The 21,940-nt window shown below is 50.8% G+C and overlaps 5 protein-coding genes across 5 annotated transcripts; 3 read left to right on the top strand and 2 right to left on the bottom strand.

Moving 5' to 3' along the window:
• Nucleotides 1-541: 541 nt before the first annotated feature.
• Nucleotides 542-3,607, top strand: PVX_085455 (hypothetical protein, conserved; the record flags this gene model as incomplete). Its single annotated transcript, XM_001616705.1, has 1 exon — nucleotides 542-3,607. The coding sequence occupies one exon, from the start codon at nucleotides 542-544 to the stop codon at nucleotides 3,605-3,607; it is 3,066 nt and encodes a 1,021-aa protein (XP_001616755.1).
• Nucleotides 3,608-3,968: 361 nt separating this feature from the next.
• PVX_085460 (glycine-tRNA ligase, putative) lies at nucleotides 3,969-6,497 on the bottom strand (the record flags this gene model as incomplete). The annotated part of the gene is made up of 1 exon (XM_001616706.1): nucleotides 3,969-6,497. One exon carries the CDS (start codon nucleotides 6,495-6,497, stop codon nucleotides 3,969-3,971), a length of 2,529 nt encoding a protein of 842 aa, XP_001616756.1.
• Nucleotides 6,498-7,791: 1,294 nt separating this feature from the next.
• PVX_085465 (hypothetical protein, conserved) lies at nucleotides 7,792-8,722 on the bottom strand (the record flags this gene model as incomplete). Its single annotated transcript, XM_001616707.1, has 1 exon — nucleotides 7,792-8,722. The coding sequence occupies exon 1, from the start codon at nucleotides 8,527-8,529 to the stop codon at nucleotides 7,792-7,794; it is 738 nt and encodes a 245-aa protein (XP_001616757.1). The 5' UTR covers nucleotides 8,530-8,722.
• A 744-nt stretch (nucleotides 8,723-9,466) lies between these two features.
• On the top strand, nucleotides 9,467-13,060 carry PVX_085470 (hypothetical protein, conserved; the record flags this gene model as incomplete). Its single annotated transcript, XM_001616708.1, has 1 exon — nucleotides 9,467-13,060. The coding sequence occupies one exon, from the start codon at nucleotides 9,467-9,469 to the stop codon at nucleotides 13,058-13,060; it is 3,594 nt and encodes a 1,197-aa protein (XP_001616758.1).
• A 2,636-nt stretch (nucleotides 13,061-15,696) lies between these two features.
• PVX_085475 (hypothetical protein, conserved) lies at nucleotides 15,697-20,490 on the top strand (the record flags this gene model as incomplete). Its single annotated transcript, XM_001616709.1, has 1 exon — nucleotides 15,697-20,490. The coding sequence occupies one exon, from the start codon at nucleotides 15,697-15,699 to the stop codon at nucleotides 20,488-20,490; it is 4,794 nt and encodes a 1,597-aa protein (XP_001616759.1).
• Nucleotides 20,491-21,940: the final 1,450 nt, after the last annotated feature.

A 21,940-nucleotide genomic window follows, 5' to 3' on the forward strand; every position in this document is an offset into this window, starting at 1 on the left:
GCCGCTCGCAGGGACGCCCTCCCCGAAGTTCTGTTCCTCAAGCACGACGGGTTTCTTGGCGCCATCGGGTGTTTTTTCTCCTAGTCGAGTTCGCCCGCCGGCGGGTTATTTTGCGCGTCTCCAGGATCGTCCGCTGTTTACCTTGCTCATCACTTGTGTGGCCACGCAACACCTTTGAAGGACCACGGGCGAACAGCAAACGTGCGTGTGCTCGATGGGTACTCCCCGTCGTGGCGTGTGGACCCCACGCAAAGCGCTGCCTGCCAGGTCTTCTCCGCCGAGGGGATGCACCCTTGGGAGGAGTCACCTGGCAGCCCACCGCTCTCCGTAAGACGCGCGAGGGAGGGTTGCTATGCGGCCCCGACTCAGCGCATAAGTGAACACCCTTGTGAGTCGCTTGCTCGTGAGTCGCTCGCGATTTGTACGCCTCCACACAAAATGCGTGTGCTGTCCGCACGCTGTCCACAGACAAACAAAGGAGCCGCCTCCCCCACTTGAACCTGGGCGCCCAGCGCGCACACGCCTGCAAACGCGGAGAAACATGGTCGGCCCGGCCGCACTCTTCCTGTGCGTCTACCACGTCGCCCTGGCAGTGCTGGGCTCCGTGTTTTTCGAAAACTACCTGTTCAAGGACTTTGACAACAGCTTTAGTATCGTCAAAATAATTTTCTGTTGCTCCTTTGTGTTGTGCCTCTCCCTTCTCTCCATGCTGGTCTTCGAAATACTTGGCTTCCTCACGACAACGCTGAAGCTTTTCATATGGTACATAGACATCACTTCCCTGGTCCTGTTCATCTACCTCATCATCCCCATCAGTTTAATTTACACATATGTCACTTACGAAGATGAGGAGGCGGCAAATGGACTCTTCAAATTTAACTACTTTTACAATGCGCTCAGAAAAATGAAAAATAAAAAAAATATTTTACCTGAACATGTTAAGGCAAATTTTATGAGAAGATTACTCTACGTAAGTGAAGATTTGATGAAACAAATGGAAAATTACAACAGAAAAATGAGAAATAAAAACAAACAAAAGATATTTCAATTTGTTATTGGCTGTTTGCTCATTTTACCAATCATCTGGTTTACCTTTTACAAAATTTCGATGATCACTCTGAAGAATAACAATGACATTTACGACCAATCGTCTGACTTTTATAACATTGGAAATGTCTTGCAGGAAAAATTTAACATTGTAAATAAAGATTTTTCACAGGAATATAATACAAATAATGGGAAAAATAAATACTCTTTTTTTTTTAAAGTTATGAAGAACTTGCTCATTTATATATCCGTTACGGGGATGACTTTGGTGAGCGCTCTTTCCGCCTTCACCAGTTTGTACTCCCCCTACACCAACATCAGCCTCTTCTTCTTCTTCGTCACCATTAAGAAGGTCAAAATTATTGAGAACAAAATTAAGTTTGTGACGAACGAGTTGTCTTTGAAGAAGAAGCTCCTCGTTCTGTATGACCACCCCCATTTGATGCAGGCCTTTCATTGCCGAGGCGGGGGGGACGCCTCCACCCTCCGCGCTTCCCTCTCCAGGGGAGGCAGTCCAATTAATGGCGGTATCGGGAGCGTCACTAGCGTCGTTAGCGATCGCATCGGGAGCGCCGCCTTTGGCGTGGACATCCCCCTGGAGCAGGCCACGTCCCCCTTTCCCCACTGCCCGGACGGGGGGCACCACCTCAGCGCCACGCTCCAGGGAGAGGCGGACATGTGGAGTGGTGCAAACATGTGGAGTGATGCGAACATGTGGAGTGATGCAAACATGTTGAGTGGCACGAACAGCGGGGGTGGTGCAAACCCCGGGGGGGAGCTGCCCCACCAGCTGGCGACCATGATGTGTGACCACTTGGTGGGGACCTCCACCGGGGAAGAGCCGCCGGGGGAGAAACTCCCCCAAGTGCGCAGAGGAACACAGCAGGAGGAAGTTGAGTACATCGGGTGCAAGCCCTTTAAGAAGTGCAACCTCTATCTGGGCTCCCACAAGTCGATTTACAAAGACATTTACGAGACTTTCATGAAAAAGGAAAATGGCTTGGACTTGGGCGAGACGCTCCCGGACGGGGAAGACGACGCAGAGATGGGCGTGGGGGACGACATGCGGAAGGACTTGCGCACCTTCGAGGGGGGGGAGGGCCACTCGACGAGTCAGACGCGGTTAACGGAGTCAAGCCTGTCAAGCATGTCAAACAGGTCGAGGCAGTCGAAGCGTTATGGCGCGCGAGAAATGGACACCCCGCACAGGGGGCAGCCCAGCCCATTTGCCCCTTCGGGGGGGGAACAAACGGCAGCTGGGAGCTACTCGGATGGGGAAGATGGCAACGATGACGAATGTTGGGAATACAACCCGGGGGGGAAGCAACCTGACGGCGTCCTCAGCACAGCACAGATGAGCAAAATGGGGAGTGGCAGCTCCCTCTACAGGAGAAGCGTCAAGTCGGGGAAGCACGTCTGTTACACGGGGCGGTTCCTCTTCTTCAAGACGACTGAGGGGGAGAAGAAGGAGACGACAAAGCAAAAGAAGACTGGGGCGACCCTCTTTTCACAGCTGAGGGGCATCTGCTCAGTCGGGCGGTTCTTCCAGCAGGGCGAGCCGCTGCCGCGGGGAGGTACCCACAAGGGTGATCACAGCACAGCTACGAAGCAAAGCGCCGCAAACGCCGCAAACCCTGCAAACGCCGCAAACGCCGCAAACGCCGCAAACGCCGCAAACGCCGCAAACCCTGCAAACGCCGCAAACCCTGCAAACGGTGAAGGTGCCTGCTCTGCGGGGGGGAGGCACATCTCCGAGTTCCTCTCCGCGAGCATCGAGCGATCGTACAGGACGCTGAAGAGCGTGAAGGACTTCTTCAAGCGAAACAAAGCAAACGCAAAAAAAAAAAAAAAAAAAGAAATCCTCATGCAGGATATCAAGTCGCTAGAATATATGGCCAAAAATCTGTACTTCCTCCTGGATGACGTAATCAAGGAGCAAATCAGAATTAACCAAAGTTCCTCCCTCAGTGGAATGTTGCTGTACCTTCTGGGCATCCTCATGTCTATCCTATGCGTTTACAAAATTACAAAAACGTGTTACATCATTTACATGGTGGAAATTTACTATCGATTCATCTGTACATACAGCAGCGGACATGTCCTCATGTTGTTCTACGCAAAAAATATTAACATAGATTTTATAAATGACTTGAAGAAAGTTTTGCACATCGTCCACATCAACATAAATTTAGAAAACTACGTCGTCTCCATCACGTCCATCCTTCTCTTGTGTTTTATTTTTACCAATTTGAAATCTTTTATGGAAAGAATAATCAAGCTGAGGTATTCCGCCAAGTCCTCCCTCTACTCCAATCTGGCCATCCTGCTCATGTGCGAAATTATGGTTTTGTATTTTTCCGCCTACTGCATCCAGCTGTTTGATTACCTCCCTGCCAAGGAGAAGATGAAGATGCTTTACATTTTCTTCAACAACAACTTGCTGGACCTGTTCAAGCTCAAGTACCACTTTGACTTCGTCTACGTGCTCTCGCTCTTCATTTCGCTCTTCCTCATTCGCCTGCACCACCGCCACCGCTCCAGCCAGTTCCGCGAGATATGACCGCCGCCGTCAAACCGACGAGGCCGACGTGCCCGCCTCGCGAGGGCACCAAAAAAGAGTGGCGCAGGGGGTTCCCCCAACAGGAGGGCCGCCATTCGCAATGGTGTCTTTTTCTTCTTTTTTTTTTCTCCCATTTGGCATTCATAACTTACCTGCACGAGTGCAACCCGGAGGGGGGCCCTGACCGATTATTTTTTTTTCTCCCCGTGAAATTCCGCGCGTCGTTCTGTTAAGCGGTGCGAAGTGGGGTAGGAAGACCGCCTTACCATATGGCAATTCCAGGGGGCTCCCTCGCGATGGCTGCTCCGCATGATGGCCGCTACTCCTATGACCGCTTCCTATGACCGCCCCCCCCCCCCCCCTATGGGTCCAAATTCTGCTGCGTGAAGAGGCCGCACTGGGCGACGAGCTCCGCCCAGGTCTTCTTCTGGCGAAGGAGGGCAGTGACCGCGCCGGGAAGCTCGGAGAGGCCGAGCCGGACCTGCAGCATGGAGTCCCTCTCTCGCAGGGTGACGGTCTTATCCTTGAGCGTCTGGAAATCTATGGTGACTGCAAAGGGGATGCCAATTTCATCCGTCCGCGCGTACTTCTTCCCAATGGAGACACTCGAGGTGTCAATTTTGGAGGAGATGCTAATCTCGTTGAGGATCATTTGAATCTGCTTCACGAAGGGAACGAAAGTTTTATTATTCGAAATGGTTAGCACGGAGCATTTTACAGGTGCCAGTGCATACGGCAGCGACAAGTAGTGCCTCTCCTCCTTCTCATCTGCAAAGGTGCGCGTTCGAAATGAGTGCTCGATGATGCAAAAAATGAGTCGGCCGATCCCAAAGGAAGGCTCAATCACATTCGGGATGAAATTCTTCTCCTGCACTTTCTTTTTAAACTTTTCAAATTTGACCATATCTCTGCTCAATTCAAATGATGAGGGGGGGGAGGAGGCACCGCTGGGACTGATACTCACAACGTAGGAGTTCTTCCTGTTTAACTCCTCATCGATGGCTAGCAGCTCCTCCGTTGTCCTCTCATTCAGCCACTGGTATATTACACTCTGTTGGCTCTTGAATTTCATGCCTATTTTTGCCTTGTTGGGGGAAATTTTAATATGCTCTTCCTCCACGGGGCTATCATACTTCTCGCAGGCATATAAATTCGCCCCCGTCACCTTTATGTGGTTCTTCAAGTCGTATGCAGATCTGTCGGCATGTCCCACCACCTCAATGAAGCCATAGGATGTCAAAATCTCTGCATCCCAACAGTCATTCGCGTAGTGAGCCATCTCAGTTGGTAGGTGCTGCCGAAATCTCAGGCCGTCTTTATTAATGCCGCACTTTAGCAAGAACAGATACGTCCTTGCGAGGAAATACGCTAAAGCCTCATTCGCGATAATCCCCTTGGTGACTGCTTCGTCTATCTCCATGTGCACTACCCTGGAGTGTTCCCCACTGGCCAGTTGCTCCTCCCTTGGGTACAGGGGAAGCACCAAATGCTTAAACAAGGGGTACTTCTCGTGGCATTTCCTCTCCGGATTTACAAAGTACTCGATTTCGGCCATTTCAAATTCACGCACACGTAGGAGGCCATTCCTCGGGGATATTTCGTTTCGAAATCCCAGCCCGATTTGCGCCCCTGCGAAAGGCATCTTCCCCCCGTTGTACTCTAGCAGCTTCTTAAAGTTGACGAAGATTCCTTGGGCGGTTTCTGGTCTGAGGAATGCTACACTGTTCAAGTAACTTACGTCTGTGGGGGAGGGGGGGGACCCACTTGGCTGACCCCTCTGCGCACTGGCATCCTCGGCGTCCTCCTTCGGACCGATCTTCGTCTGGAACATGAGGTTGAAGGGGAAGGGGCCCACGAACTCGTTCTTCGCGGGGGACTTTATTTCGTACTGCTGGATGACGTCTTTTATTTCCTGCTCGCTCATTCCGTCCAGCCTCCTCACCACGCCCATCATTTGCTCGGCGCTGTGAGGTTGGCTGGCCACCTGGTGGGGGGGCTGCTCCTGGAGGGGGTGGTCCCTTTTATCCCCTGCTTGCTCCCCCTCCTGCTTCTTCACCGCCTCCGCCCTGCTGGTTAACCACTCCGCGATGTACTTATCCGCGCGGAAAAACTCCCCCGTGACGGCATCCCTAATCATAAGGTCAGTGAACCGGTCGACGTGTCCGGAGGTCTTCAGCACATTGTAGGGGGTTATGCACGTCCCGCAGATTTCCAGCATTTCATCATAAAAAATGAAGTGGTACCTCCAGAGGGTCTCCAGTTCGGATTTCAAAAGACAACCGGAGGGGCCGTAATCGATTAGGCCTGAGGAACCTCCATAAATCTCAAACGAGTTTGTGTAAAAGAGTTTCCTCTTGGCTAGGTTATCTACCTTTGTTCTGTTCTTCGCCAAATTGAGTGGCTCGCTTGGGAGAGTGTACAGCCGTTTCAGCTTGCGCTTCTTCTCTTCTAGGGACTTCTCATTCGCGTCGTGTTCTTTTTTGAGCTCCTCATCGTTTAATCCTCGGATGCACTCGTTCCTCTCGACAAGGGCCGATATCTCCTGGCTGCACCTTTCGATTTGCTCCTCTATGCGGGAGGTGTCCGCGGCGGCTGGGCCGTTTGCCGAGCCGATTGCCGAACTGTGGCTTTGCTCCATGCTTCTCAACGGGGCGCTGCCTGGGTGAGCACTCCTTAGGTGATCACTCACCCTCCTGCCTACGAGGGAGTACCTCCTTCTGCTCTCTTTAGGCACTGGGCTGTGCACGATGTACGCCGCCCTACTGTGCCTCTTCGCGCGAACCGTGCTGAGGGGCGCCCTCCGCAGTTTGGAGTTGACTCTGCTCAGAACGTCGCAGCGCGCCTTCACTTGCAGGGGCACCAAAATTAGCAGCGTCCCGAGCAGTCTCATGTACCTTTTCCCTTCCGCGCAGTGGTTAAGCGGCGCCCAACAGGTGAGCGGCCAACAGGTGAGTGGCCAACAGGTTGACCGCCAACAAGTGGGTACGCCGGGGGTAGCAGAACGGCTGGCAAGTCCTCTCAGGGGGATCTCCGCACAGCGTCAAAAGGGAACGAAACAACCAAATGGGGAGGGGTAAAAATAGCCTCAAATGTAGTCTCAAAAGTGGCCTCAAAAATAGCTGCAAAAATAGCCTCCCAAGTTGCCGCAAAAATTTTTGGCAAAATTGCGAACGTATGCAAACGTTTCGAGGCAATTTTGGGACGACGCGCGCCATGCGGCAGCCAAGTTGCATCCATCTTAGCACGCGCACCCACCACGTGCAGCGGGTGGCGCACCACCCAATTGGCGGAGATCTGCGAAGGGTGAAGTGGCTCCCCCTTCGTTGTATGGCATCATTAAGAAAAAAAAAAAAAAAAAAAAAATGATAAATAAAATAAAATTTTTTCCCCCCCCTGAACGTAGCTACGCGAAAGAATATAACACTTGGGCACACCTCCATGTGAGCACATCCAGGGGAGTGTCCCCCTGTGAGTCAACGTCTGCTGTGCTCATTTCGTGCCCTTGGCGCATTCTAATTGGAGAGGAATTCCCCACCCTGCGGGGAAGGGCCACTTCCCGCGTTGCTCCTTTGAAGGCATATTTGGCGAAGCATATCGGCATCATGGCGGTGTGTCCCCTGTTCGCAAAAGTGGGGGCTCCATAGATGACACTCCGGCTGGGAGATCATTGGTGGCTACCGGTTTGGCCAACCACACATGGTGGAAGACCGCTCATCTCAGTAGCAACCCACCTGGGCAGTTCCCTTCCCCCCAAGTTACCTCCCGTCCGAGGGAAGGCCATATAGAAACGTCCATCCCACCATTATGAAGCCTACATAGCTGTGCTCCTTGGGGCGTCCAACTTGGCAATTACGCACAGGAAAATTGGGGGCTAAACGGAGGGCCGTTGCTGAACATACATGAGCATGGGCGAAGGGATCCTTGGGGGCGAGCGGATAATCGACGCCCATTCCCCGGCTAACTTAACATTTGTGGTTTTCTCATGGGAAAAAAAAAAAAAAAAAAAAAACCACAAAATGAAGAGAAAAGTGGGCCAAATGTGATGCACAAAGAAGTCATAACTGTAGTTACTGCCAAAGAGGGGCTTCCCCAAAAAGGAACGCGCGCAGATACGGATATGTGTGTGCATGCTCGCACGTGTTATGTAGGCATGGGCATGGATTATTTCCTTCATTTGAGCACCTTCACTTGTACGCATTCAGCAAATCGTCGATCTCGAGCAGGTTGTTATAGGAGAACTTTCTAATTACGCTTTCCCCCTTCTGCTTCAGAATGTCCTCAATGTTGGTCTTGCCTTCCTGGAACCACCCCAGCTGGTCCGAAACCAAGTGGAGGTTCTCGCAGGAGGGGCAGCGAATAATAACCACCCCATTATTATATGCCTGCTTGGAAAACTTCTTCGCACTTTTCTTTTCGCATATTTTGCATGTGAACATGAGCACCATGTATTCCTTTGTGGTTTTGTCCCTTCCCTGTTCTGCGGCAGCTTCGTTTTTCATACCATCGGTGGTAATCACGTCTGAGGCATCACCTGGGAGGGGGGTCCCCTCTTCATTCAGCTGAACAATATCTGTAGTGGCTTCGTTTACCTGGCCGCTCTTCCCCTTACACCCATTTTGATCATCCGGTTTTTCTCTACACAGTGTGGAAGCCGTTGTGCCGGCCTCCTCAAAGTCATATGCATCCCCCCCTTTATGTAGTGTCCCAAAATGGTTCTTCCCAAATGGCACACGCTTCTTACCGTGGCAGCCCACACAGGGGATTTCCCTTCCAAGTGCGGACAACGCCGGTGTGTTTTTAATTTCGTATCCCCAGGTTCCTCCGGGGGGTGCCAAATAACCAGTGAGCGCCTTCGCTGAGATTCTCCTCGCTGCGAAGCGGGTCACCCCGTGTGCAGCGCTCCGCGCCATGCGTTGCGCCATTTTCGCGGTCACTTTGCGGTTACTTCTGCGGTCATTTAGCGGTTACTTCTGCGGTCATTTAGCGGTCACTTCTGCGGTCATTTAGCGGTTACTTCTGCGGGCACTGTTGTCTGCCGGATGATGCATTCCCGCACGCGCAGGCATAGTGCCCATTCGCCCGCGCAGGTGAAGAGTTTTTATTTTACTATATTATATATATATTTTTTTTTTTTTTTTTTTTTGTTCCCCCTCACGCTGCGCTCATACTGCGCAGTTGTCACTGCCCCGTACCGCCACACGGGGGGCAATTTCCGGTGAACGACTGGGGGATGTACCCCCGCTGCTCAGAACGCCGCTGGGTGGGACACCACCGCTCTGCCGACTCGTCCGCGAAGCCGTCAGGGCGGCTGGCGCGCTTTCTGCGTTGCACGGGATGTGCGGCGACGCGCAGGGGGAAATAGCGAACGCACGGGGGGAAAAAATTACCAAATTGGAAAAATGGCAAATTAGCAGATTAGCCAAATGGCAGAATAGCAAAATGGCAGGATAACAAATCAGCCAAATGACAAACAAGTCCAGGCGAAGGAATGGGACAGCTCCGACTTCCCGCCCACGCTGAGGAAAACGCGCAAAGTGAAAATAATTTTCGCGCACGGAGGGGGAAGCCTTGCCGAGCAGCTTTAGTGCATATCGAAGGGGGGGTCTGCGCGAGTTGGCTGCACAGTGCCCCCAGAACAGTGCATGTGGAGATCCGCCGCGAGGGGAAGAAGCAGCCCTGCAAAGGAGGAAGCAACTCCATGCAAACGAGGAGGCAACTCTCTCCAAACGGGGAAGCAACTCCATGCAAACGAGGAGGCAACTCTCTCCAAACGGGGAAGCAACTCTCTCCAAACGAGGAAACAACTGCCTGCCCACGAAGGAACACCCCCCTGCGCGCGAACTCCCCGTTGCCGCCCCAATGGACGCACTCAAGATCACCCGCGCCAGCGCCCAGCTGCTGGAGGAAACCAAAAACGAGGGGAACGAACTGTTCCGGAGCAAAAAGTACGAAGAGGCTCTGGGCGTTTACCTGGGCGCCATCGCACAGCTCTGTGGTGAGCCAGTCGATTCGAAGAAGGTTCAAAGCTGCGTCCAGTTCTTTCTCCAAGAGGGGGCAAAAAAGGAGGTGGACGCATCCGAAGGTACCAATGCAGATCCCCCCCACCTCAAGCAGCACGTGAAAGACCTGTTCACCAAAATATGCCACAACGTATCTCTGTGCTATTACTTCCTAGACCGACTGCAGGAGGCAATCGATTATTCCTCGCACGTAAGCGAGATGGATGGGTGTCACTACAAGAGCTACCACACGTTGGGGCTGTGCTATGAGAAGTTAAAGAATTACAAGAAGTGCGTGGAGTGCTTTGAGCGCTGCAAGGTGGTCCTCTTGAAGGGGGCCACCCCAAGTAGCGCCACGAACGCTTCTATCCCGGGTAGCACCACTAACACTTCCACCGCTGCTAATACCCACTTGCGGAACGAAGTGAACCGAATCGACGACAAGCTGAAGAGGCTACTCAGCCAAATGGAGGAACAAAAGCAGCAGGAGGGAGCGGCCACCCCCATCGATGTGGCCAAAAAGGTTATTCTGGATGATGCCAGCGGGGAGGACGAGAAGGTAAAAATGATCCACAGCATTTACAAGCACAGAATACACACCCTGTTGAGGGGAAATATTTTCCACTTTTTCTCCCAAGTGTTGACCCATGAAGGGAGCAACTCCCTGGCGGTTGAGAAGGCCTGTCTGCACGTCACCTACAAACTGGTTTCTAAAATGGAGAGAGATGCAGGGGAAACTTCCCAAAGCAGCAACGTGTGCATCAACAAGGTGAGTGACACGAAGATGGAGTATTACTACCACCCCGATTTTGTGAAAACGATTTTGGCCTTCCACCAGGCCTTCGACGAGCAGTGGATTAGCGGCTATGTGAAGGGGAAGGTGAGCAAAATGGAAGCCCTCAAATTTGAGAGAGAGAAAAAGGAGAAGAAGGAGAGCTACCAACTGGTGAAGGACATCCTCATCTTCATCATCCACATTGTAAAGTACATCCATGTAGTGACAAATGAAAAGGTGGTCAGAATGATCAACAAGTACTTTCTCTCTAATGATGATGCAGACATCGCCAGCAGCGCACTCGACGCGATTATTTTCCTCTGCAAAAAAAAGAAATTCTTTATACAGAGGAGAAACACAAATAGGGGGAAAAACTCAACCCATTTTTTACACACCTTAAGGGAAGAGGCCCAAGTGGATGTCCTAAACGATCTGATTGACGCCCACTTTGGGGACGTCTGCAAGCACCCCCTCTGTGCCAGCCTCGAAATCAAGGCAACCATTCAGCAGTGCATTAGTATGCATGAGAATTTCGCCAGCGACGTGGAGTACGCCCTGGTCCTCATCCTCTCCCTGCTGAATGACAAAAACAGACCAAGTGAAAAGGACACCGAAATGAACGACTTGATTTATGAGTGCGTCGATTTGTATTTCAAACCGGAAGACATCGGCGTGGAGTGGTTCCTCTCGATGAAGTGCCTCTTCCTGGTGGACAAAAGTATCCCCCTCAACTACCTAATTGGGAAAAACCAATACATGGGCGATCTACTAACCTTCATTAACCACTCCGTGGGAAGGAAGCCAAAGAAAGACGTCTGCCTCTTCATCGACGTCCTGCTGCTCCTTCTGAACATCCCAGAGCTGCGCTTCATGATGAACAGCTACATCGATGTGTACACCAACATTTTGAGGTCCCTTCCCTATGACGAGAACTTTTTGAAGTTCCTCGTTGGCTGCTTCAAACTGTATATGCACAGCAGAGAGTTCAAGGAGGAAATTGCCAAGCGAGTCGACTTGTTCGCCTACGCCAAGGAGGTGTTGAAGCGCTTCCTGGTGCGCGGAGAGCTGAGCAAACTGCCTGAGGATGGTCCCACTCAGAAGGACCTGCCCACCCGTTCGCACAAGCGGGAGTTTCTTGAGTCGCCCGATCAGACCGCGGCCGTCGCGGCCTCCACTGCCGCTGCAAACCCCTCGCACAGCGGCAGAAAGGACTGCGAGCTGGTGAGCAAAACGGCGAGGCAGCCAACGGGCGCTTCCCCACATGGCAGCGCGCACTACGACGTGCACGCGCTGAAGGACATCATCGAAATGCTCTTCTACCTCAGCCTGCACATCGAATTTAAGAAGCAGCTTCTCCAGCAGGACAACCACCACATCCTCTTCTTCCTCATCAAAGCCGGAGATGACATTAACAGAAAGAAGCTAGATAACACCTACAAGTACATTTACTGCAACACCATCAACAATTTAATATTAACAAGAAAAGATGAACAGGTCAGGCGAAGAGAAATTAACAAAGCCAATTTGGCTAACTTTGACTCTGAGCAAATTGAAGCCCTGGAACAGTTCTACGAAAAGTTGCCCACAGCGGCCAAACCGAACACGGACCCTCTGTATGACTATGGAGATGAGGAAACGAGCAACCGGTTGGTTAACTTGTTGATTTATAATGAGAAATATGCATCGAAGGGGAATGCAAAAGGGTGTGAAGAGGTTACGCCGCCGAAAGGGTGTGAAGAGGTCATCCCGCTGAAAGGGCGTGAAGAGACTACCCCTCCCAACTGGGGCAAGTTCAAAAACGGCGCAATAGTCAACACCATATACAATTTCATCAACACCAATTTTTTCACGACCAACATAGCAGAAGCTGTGTGCGAAATCATTTCCAAATTTGTGAGAGACACGAAGAACACTGGCCTGGTGCTTGTGAACAACGGGTTGAAGACCCTCCTGCTGGCGTCCAAACATATTGGCAATAAAAAAAACTGCGCCCTAGCTTTGAGCGAAATTTTTATTTACACGAACCCCAAGTTGATTCATTTTTACGAGGCATATGATTCGCTGCCGCTGCTCATTCAGCAGCTGGGTAGCGAAGACCAACTGCTGGTGTTCAAGTCCCTAATGGCCATAACGAATATACTGACCATTGACGAGAACGTAGCCATCAAGGCCATGCAACTGAATTTGTGGAACAAATGCTTCGACATCCTCGCAACGGAAAATGAGTCCATAAGGTCGGCCAGCTTAGAGTGCATATGCAACTTATGTTCCCAGCCGCACGTCCATCAGTACGTGTATGATAAGTATAAAAAAATTACCGAGGGGGAAGGAAAAGATGAACAAATCAATTTCGTAGACATACAAATCATGTTCTCTTTTACCATGGAGAAGGAAAATTACAAGGCCGTTTATGCTTCCACTGGGGCACTTGGTATGCTCTCCTCTGATTTGCGGCTCCCCACGTTTTTAACTCGGACAAAGGGCTTCCACCACGTTTTCAACGCGTTGAAAGAAACGAACGATGAGCAGATTTTACTCCGCATTTTAACCTTTTTCAACAACGTCATACTGGGCGAAGATGTCCCAGCGGATGATGTGAAGCGGGTGCGGGACGCCGTTCGGGGCAAGGCCGGCCTGAATGGCGAAAATGCGCAAATTGCGCAGTTTATTCTGCAGTGAGGTTGTTTCGACACGGTTAACGGTGCGGTTAGCGGCTGACCGTTTTTCCGCTCATCAGGGTTTGCTATCGCCCCTATCCTTTTTTTGTACGCACGGATGTGTGCATATGGGTCTGCGGAACAGCCAAGCCGCTGGGCAGCCTCGCTGCATATAGCGGGTAGCACTGCTCGCGTGTGAACATTACGTGTGCGCATTGCGTGTGCGCATGACGAACGTCCGCTTTTTTTGTGCATGCGCCCAACAAACCGAGCTGCTCGCCGAGAGTACTCCGTTCTGTGAACAAATTGTAGCTACCTCTAAAGCTATTTATAAATTGGGAAAAAGCTACCCCCAGACAGCCCACTCGTTTGAGATCTTCACGTGGCTATCTTTTTATCACCTCCCCACTCTTAATAATTATGATCCATGATGGAAAAAAAAAAAAAAGCTGCCAATAGATCGCCAGCATTTTTTTAATTTCCAAAATTGTTAAAAAGGCTAGCTATGAAAAAAATGGAGGGAATTACAACTGTAGCTAGCCATTTTGCCGTTTCGAAAAAAAAAAAAAAAAAATAATATGAACCGTTCATAAAATTTTTATTCTACACCTTTTTTTTTTTTTTTTTCCTAAAAATGTGCATAATGTTTTTTTTATCGTAAGTAACTGTTCGGAAACTTTTGCACACGCTTTGCGGCACCCTGCCAGAATAGCCCTTTTTGCAAGCTATTTGGCTAGCTCGCCATTTCGCCATTTCGCTGTTCCCATCTTTCACCATTTTGCCATTTTGCCATTTTGCCATTTCTTCCACGCCACTTCGTCTACCTGCGCGCAGCAACTACAAACATTTTTCCCGTTCGACTTCCTCTTTAATTCAAAACAGTTTTCTCCCAAATTTCCCGTAAACAAATGCAGTCGTTGTTATTGTTAATTTTCTCGTATGCAGCATAAAGTGAATACTTGTGTATGCTCGAAAAATATTGAAAATTCTCAACCTGAGCCACCTTTCCTTTTAACCCGTTGTTCATTCGGCACTTGCGTGAGAGGGAGTAAGTTTACCCACGCGATTTAAGACACTACGCGAATGTTACATTTTTGTGAGCGCGGGAGAGGAGGAACCCGTTAGCCAGTGTAGTAACAGTTGTTTTTTTTTTCCCCCCATTTTGTTTGCCTCCCGTGTATCCCCTTGCCATGTGGTAACGCGCAATTCGAAGCATGCTCTGCGGTTGCATTTGGCCCGCCATTTTAATTTCCCTTTTTTAAATTGCATTTTTCAAACACCGCGGAAAAAAATAATCGCGCTCCAGCGTACATACACGTACATGCACATGCATGAGTATATGTGTGCGTATACGCAAACGTACATGTAAACGTACATGCAAACGGATATGTAGTGGTATATGTAAACCTACATGTACATACAACCCGCGTGTTCCTTTTGCTCATTTTTCGTTTTCCACCTGTTGCGACGCGAACAAAGCAAGGCGAAGCCTGCGCCCCCCTTGTTCTACCACATACATTTGTGTACCCATCCATGAAAGCGAATGAGAGTTATTAATTGTCGAATTTTAAATCGTTTCATGTGCCGTGCACCTGTCGAGCGAGAGACTCGAATGAATTGTGTACATACAGATTGCACCCTTTTAAGTGCAACGGCTCAGTCTTTTGCCGTTCACGTTTCTCATTTCGCACGTGACACAGCAGATGTGTATGGTCCTGTGTAGGTGCGTATTATTATGCACCATATAGGGGAGAAGTATTCCTCCATTCTGTTTGATCTTCCATTTTGTTCTGCCCTCCCCCAACTTCGTGTAGTTCCCATTTATAGAACTACCACCGTCTACGCATATTTTTATAAAAGTCGCCTGCTCACTGTGTTGTGCGTATAGAAGCGACAAAGCAGATTTGGGGTCCCCACTGAACTGTTTGCACATTACGCATATGTTGCTTCTAACGCGAAGTGCTAGTTTGGTCCTTTTTAACTGCCTCCATTGTGTGCATTTTGCCAACTGTTTTATGAAAAAAAAAAGGAGTGGGTTTACCGCATGTTTGAATTTCGCATGTAGTTGCTGTCGTTTGTGCCCTCCTTTTTTACACACCATTTTGTAGTGCGCGTGTGTGAGCATACATACGTGTGTACATGCCTGTTCGCTGTTCTGTTTGGCCAGACCTGTAGCAGAGGTTTTAGAGGCTTCTACGAGTCAGCACTTTCAAGCGAAGCTGTCCATGTTACTTTCGTTCTTCCGTTCTATCTTTCTTCCTTTTACCCCTATATGCGTTCAAGCGATAAGTGCGCCCACGCGTGGGGGGGACTCTCTTAAATGTTGCACGAAATTTTACACAATTTGTAAGAGAGAGGATATCCTCATAACTGCACCTGGGGTAATGCGAGTGGTGCATAATTTGAGCAGCCAGTCGTCCGCACCATAGACCCATCTGCGTCGAGACATACCGTATCATACTGTGCGGGTCGAAGTAGAGAGAGGCTACCCCGCTTACAAATAAGTGAGTAACCCCGCGGAAGGGAACACGCACGGTAGAGTGTAAAAAATACATCTGAGGAAGTCACATCTGGAGTGGAACAACGTAGAGGCTACCTCACCAGGAGAAGCAAAACCGACTCGTTGCTCACTCTAGCAACCATTTGAAGAAGCACCCAATGAGGATGAAAAAGACAACTAAAAGGACCAACCAGAATACCACTACACCGGGGAAGCGCGCAATGGCGAAAGATGTAGACACTACTGGTGCAACCGCCCAGAGGAAGAGTAAAAAAAATGAAAAAGCGAAGAAGGGAAAAAACAGTGGGGAGAACGACCAAGCAGAGAATTTCAACTACATTAACAGCTACCTAACGGAAATATTTGAGTTGGCAAAAAGTGACGACTCGGTGTCGTCCAAAGGGGATGCTAAACTGAAGGGTGCCCATAAAAAAGGTAGCGAACTTGGTGAAACCATTTCGCGCCTGCACACAAAAAGTAACAGCTTGAACGTCGAGTGGGAGCAGGACAACACGTACGAGTTTGAGACGATGGAGAGTGGGGGTTATCCAAATGGGGCCCCACAGTTAGGGGAGGCAGGAAACGCGGTGGAGGTAGCGGACGTGGTGAAGTTAGCGGACGCGGTAAACGGGGGAGAAGCCACCTCAGGAGCGTCCTTCAGCGGTGGATGCGGCGCGCACACCTTGAGGCTGAAGAAGGCTCTCGCGAGCGGGGACGAACGGGACTACAACATATACGGGAGCAAGTCGCTGTTTAACCACTTTGGGTCATTTAACAGGAATGGCAATGCAGAAGTTTGGTCAACGAATGATCAAGAAAATTACAATTCCCCAAAAGGTAAGAGTGTGCAAAATGGGGTAGGCATGAATATGGCCCAGGGGAGAGGCGATCTTCCCATCGATGACCTTCTGCGGGGAGGAAACTTCCACATGTTGGAGGAGGGCGCCTTTCATATGGGTGGATCTTCAGGGGAGCAGGAGAGCGATGGTGTTACTGTAGACCTCCTGCTAGAGAAGCTGGGTTGTAGTAGCGGACACGTCGGCGGGGTGGAGCCTGTCCAGACGGGAAAGCCGCAGGAGCTGAACAAGAATCTGCTCCAACTTCTCAGCAGCAGCAATAGGGAGTTCGTTTGCGACTATATTAGGAAGTATCGAGAGATGGGGGAACGCGGCGAAGGGACAAGCGATGAGGGACGTATGCAAGGGCAAAATGACCCCCGTTTTGATGGCTACGAGAAGGGGAAAAGCGTGTGCTTCGACCTTCCCACTTCGGAGAGCAGTATCATGCTGAACGGTCATTCCACAGAGGTGTATGTGAAGAGCGATAGGGGTAGCGAAGCAGGGAATGGTTCCCAATTGGAAAGCTCCAGATCGATCGGGGAGAATACCCGTCCGTCGGGCGAAGAAAGAGTTGAAAGAAGCGGTGGCAACGTAAATCAGGACAACTGCGTGGAGGACGGACTGGGGGGGATGGCCCATCCTGCTCACACGTACGCGGAGGAGTACAAGGAGGGAGGCTACGAACAGACCGATTCGAATGCCCCAAGTTTGTTTTTCACCCCCGAATGGGTTAGAACCGACCAGGGAGAAACGTGCATGCAAGGGGGAGGTCTCGAGAAGGGGGGCAGTGAAGGGAAGAGAGGTACCGCCACTCCTCCTAACCATGTCGCACCTGCAGATGAATGGAATGCGAAGACTCCCTTAGTTGGCCCCAATGTTAAGGAGTGCACAACATCAGAGCTATACAATAACCTGTTGGAACTACTAAACGATGGGTCTCAAAATGTTAAGGTGGATGACATGAACCACGAAATGGTGGTGCACGCAGGGGAGGGCCTCATTAGTGGCGAGACTGCCGCGTACTACCACGGGGATATTCTAAAACATTTGACACTTCAGGGGGGGAGGGATTCCCATCTGGATGACCTCCACAGTGGTGGCAACCACACATTTACACATCGGCCCAATTACGAAGAAGAGGGGATCTATGCAAAGGGGTTAAGTGGCGTGGGTGATGATGCAAAGAGGGGCGAAGTGGAAAGAGGAGTTACCATGGGGAACATCAGCAGTGCGGCCTTACCAGGGAAGAGCTACTTGAAATACCCCACTGCCCCCTTTCCCATTTTGCATAATAATTCACAGGGTAACTTTCGAAGTGGAGGACAGTCTACACATGGCTCACCGCACACCGTTGCTAAAAAGAAGAACGTCCTGTTCGAAGCGTTGAAAAATAAAATAGGGTTTCTCCTAGACAACGAGGATGATGAGGTGCTGCTTAGTCAATACATCACGGATGCTATAGGTGAGTATAACAGGAGCAAATGGGGAAGGGGCGCCAGCGGTAGGGGAAGCATGCAAGTGGGTCGTCCGTCATTTGGGGAAGGCGCAGGATTGGTGTATAACCCAATTGGCGGAGCGCCCGAAATTGCCGCTGAAATGGGCCTACAAAATCGCCATACCGAGCAGAGCATCAAAGATAGCATCCATAAGAGTGAGACGAGTAACTACCATTGCAGTGGAGCAGCTGAGCAGCTGAGCGAAGTGGGTCGTCTCCCTGGCCAGCATCATCGCCACAATGCTAGTTCGCTCCTGGGGAGGGCCCACACCGACACGTATAATGATCGATACTCACAAATGGACCGCGTCAGAGGTGGGTCTCCCCCTCAGGGTGCAGCGTTCGCGGCGATCCGTGAGGACAGCTGGAGGGCGGACAACTTCGGTGGAGGCAGGCCGCATGTCAGGAACGGAACACAAAGGAGCAGCATCGCCAATCTGAGGTTGTTCCTGGAGAGCAGTTTAGCGGTGAGCAACGTCAGCAATTCGAGGGAGGCGATAGTTGGTGCAGGGTTAGCGGTGGAGGCGGGTACCCCCACGGGGCACGCCATCGACTATATCAATGGAAACACTAGCAATTACACCAGCGGGCACACCGCCTGGAACACCATCGCTCAGCGTAATGGCCTTGGCAAGGGCAGCCTCCGTGGCGATTCCGCGTTTGGCCCAAATGGGGACGCCGCCAGGGGAGGATGGAATGTTGGACCCGTCTCTTCTGCTTTGCCCGTCCCGATCGCCACGTCAGACGCCCCCGTGAAGGCGCTAGACGGGAGAAACTCCGCAAACGTGGGTTCTTCCCACCGGGGGGACCACTCCATCGAACGGGGAGATGCCATGTGTGGGCATCTCAGAGCAGCTTCAAAGGAAGAGAACAACGAAGAGGGCAAAGAAGAGAACGACGAAGAGAACAGCGAAGAAACCAGCTACGCGCAGCTGAGGAAATTAAATGAAAATTTGTTTTTGCTGAGCAGAAGGAATGGCGGCAGCCTCCGTTGCGGTGCTTTGTCGAGGGTGTCGCAGGCGGGGAGTGCAGTACGGGATGGCTCTGCGAATGGTTACGTGGCACCACTGCCCGGGGGAAACAGCCTGATGAGAATCCCCGAAGGTGAGCATCGTGACGACGGCTTGGCCCCCAAGGGGGACAACTCCTTCCTGAAGAGGGGCTCGGCCAATCTGACGATGCATCGGGCATTTGGTGTCGACCGTGTCAGCGGTGTTGGCGTCGGAGGCGGCGGGAGTGACGCCCTCAGTGGTGCCGTGGGGTCCTTCCAAAAGGGGCACTTCATAGACGAAGCGGCGGGGTCGAACTGGTCTAGCTGGAATTTTAAGGGAAGGGAAAGGGACATCGAGGAGGCGAAGAGGGAGGGCACCCTTTTTGGAGGCCGGAGGGGAGACCCGTCTTTGAGCAGCAGAGGGAAGGGCGCGTTCGAAGACACGGGAGATAACTCCCTGTGGAATAGGAACCTTGCCGCGAGCTCGTCGGCCGCGCGGGCCAGCTACAGTGGCTTCCTTAACCGCGCGAATGGAGCCGCTAACCACGCGGATCATCTTGGGGGATGCGCGCCCCCCCGCAGCGGCAGCGGTATCGGCAGCGGTATTAGCATCGGCATTGGCATGAGCAGAAACAACCACGGTAGCAACGGACGAATGGATAGACCCAAGGCACAGGAAAGGCGAGGAGTGGCCAACACGAGGGGAAAGAAGAAATCGGTGGAGGCGCGCGACCAACTATCCGCACAAGACTTAAAGGCATGCCTATCGAAAGAGGACGAGCAGGACTTGGAGCATCTACTAAGTTCCCTTTACGACGACCGAATAATTCCGCTGATCATCAATTTGAAGGGAAGGGCAGACGAATATAACCTCCGCGACGTAATAAAAAACAACATCAGAAATGCCTACGGGTTGTTCCCTGAGAAATACACAGTGCAGGAGCGCTGCCCGTCTGCGTCAGCTTCTCCCACTGCTTCTACCGCTTCTTCCGCTTCCCCCACTGCTGACGACTGGTTGGTTTACTTTGTGCACCGAGCGGTGGACGCGGATTACTTCTTCTCCATTAACGATTCGGTAGACAGATACGACCCGGCCCTATGGAATCAATTTGAGAAATACTTAGGCGAAATAGCTAGTTCGGATGATCCCCAGATGTACTCTTTCACCGGGGGGAGGTATGGCATGGCGAAGGAGCTGCAAAGAAGGAAGCTGCCATTTTTCCAGGGACTCTACTTGGGCCACCTTTGCCACATTGTGCACATCAGTGCCACTAGAAAAATCATTGCCTATGAAAATAACTTTATAAAGCCTATTTCTCGGTGCAGAAAGTATGAAGATGCGAAGATGGGCCTTTTGAACACCCGGGGGGGTAGTGCACATAACTACATTGCCTCCATGGAGGAGTTAAAATTTTATCTGGGCGCTATTCTCTCGTCTTACAAGCGGGGCATTAACATCTCTACGTTGAAGGGCAAAATCATGAGCAACTATAACAAGCGGCTGTGCGAGAGCGTCTTCCACTGCGTGAAGCTCGTGGAGCTGCTGCAGTTGGAGGAGCTGCGCGACGTCTGCGTGGTGGACCTGGACTCCCGCGTGCTCCGCGCCGCGGTTGCGGATGCGCGGTGAAGGTGCAAGGTGTAAGGAGGAAGGCGGATGGCGAAGGCGAAGGTGAAGGCGGCGCTACCGAAAAAATTGTACCGCATAACCACGTGGGTGTACACATGAGTGTAGTATCCCCTCGGATTTTTTTTTTTTTTTTCTCCTCCGTTTAGATGCCCTTGCGGGGGGGAAGAAAAGCCCAAAGGAGGGCGTGCATACATTTGAAGTCAACATGCATGTGTTCTTTCCTTTTTTTCTTTTTTCCTTTTTTTATCCTTTTGGGTTCGCTCCAACGGGGGGAACATACGCAGTTTCGCGTTTAACAATATCGCCATCGCTACTGCCATCGCTACTGCCATCGCTACTGCCATCGCTACTGCCATCGCTATTGCTGCTGCTATTATTATTACTATTTTTTTTTTTTTTCTTTTAAGCTTGTTCTAGGGCAAGCCCCCTTTTGGCGTGGGCGGCTTGGCTGGCACAACGGTGCTCTGCCTTTCCACGCGCGCAGTGACTGGTTTATTTGTCGCCCCCTCGGCGTCACTTCGCAAAGGTGCAGTCGTTTTGCAGAAGTGCAGTAATTTCGCAAAGGTGCAATCATTTCGCAAAGGTGCAATCATTTCGCAAAGGTGCAATCATTTCGCAAAGGTGCAATCATTTCGCAAAGGTGCAATCATTTCGCAAAGGTGCAATCATTTCGCAAAGGTGCAATCATTTCGCAAAGGTGCAGTCATTTCTCAAAAGTGCAGTCATTTCGCAAAGGTGCAGTCATTTCTCAAAAGTGCAGTCATTTCGCAAAAGCGCGGTTATTTCTCTGCATGTGGCTTCCCTCCCATGTCAATGTTCCCCAAACGGTGCAGCATCACCCCTCTTCCGTCGCCGCTTCCCCGCCGCCTTCTCCGCCTGCGCGTTAATTTCCGCGCCGGCCGTGGGTCTACCGCGTGAATTTTTGCGAGCCCCGTTTAAAATTCTCTCCACCACTGAAAGGATTCCTCCACACTGTAGAAGCGCAGCGTCAAAAGGTGGAAAAAAAAAAAAAGGAAAGAAAAAGTGGGACAGTGAAATGCCCTTTTCGTTTTTTCCACCGCAACTGAACACCTCTCTCATATAATGTCGTGCCCTTTTTCCCTGTGGAGAGCTTCCCATCCATCTAATGCGTATGCTCCTTTTCCCCTTAACAGATATATCTATATCACCATAGGGCATAACCTCAAGCCACAGGTATTTTTTTTTGTGTTTGCATATGCGGTACGCATCAAGCGCTTCAGTGAAAAAAAAAAAAATAAAAATAAAAAATGAAAACTTGTTTTAAACACCTGCCCCCCCTTTTTTTTACGAAATGATATTGAATAGTTTCCTCTTTTTTTTTTAACCCAAAGAGGAAAAATAAAAAAAAAAAAAAAAAATAGGAAAAGTTATCGTTTTTTAAGGCTTCTCGTTTTATTGTGTTTTTTTTTTTTTTTTTGGGGAACGGCTG

The sequence above is a fragment of the Plasmodium vivax genome, chromosome 13 (genome assembly GCF_000002415.2).
Source record: "Plasmodium vivax chromosome 13, whole genome shotgun sequence".
NCBI classification, from domain to species: domain Eukaryota; phylum Apicomplexa; class Aconoidasida; order Haemosporida; family Plasmodiidae; genus Plasmodium; species Plasmodium vivax.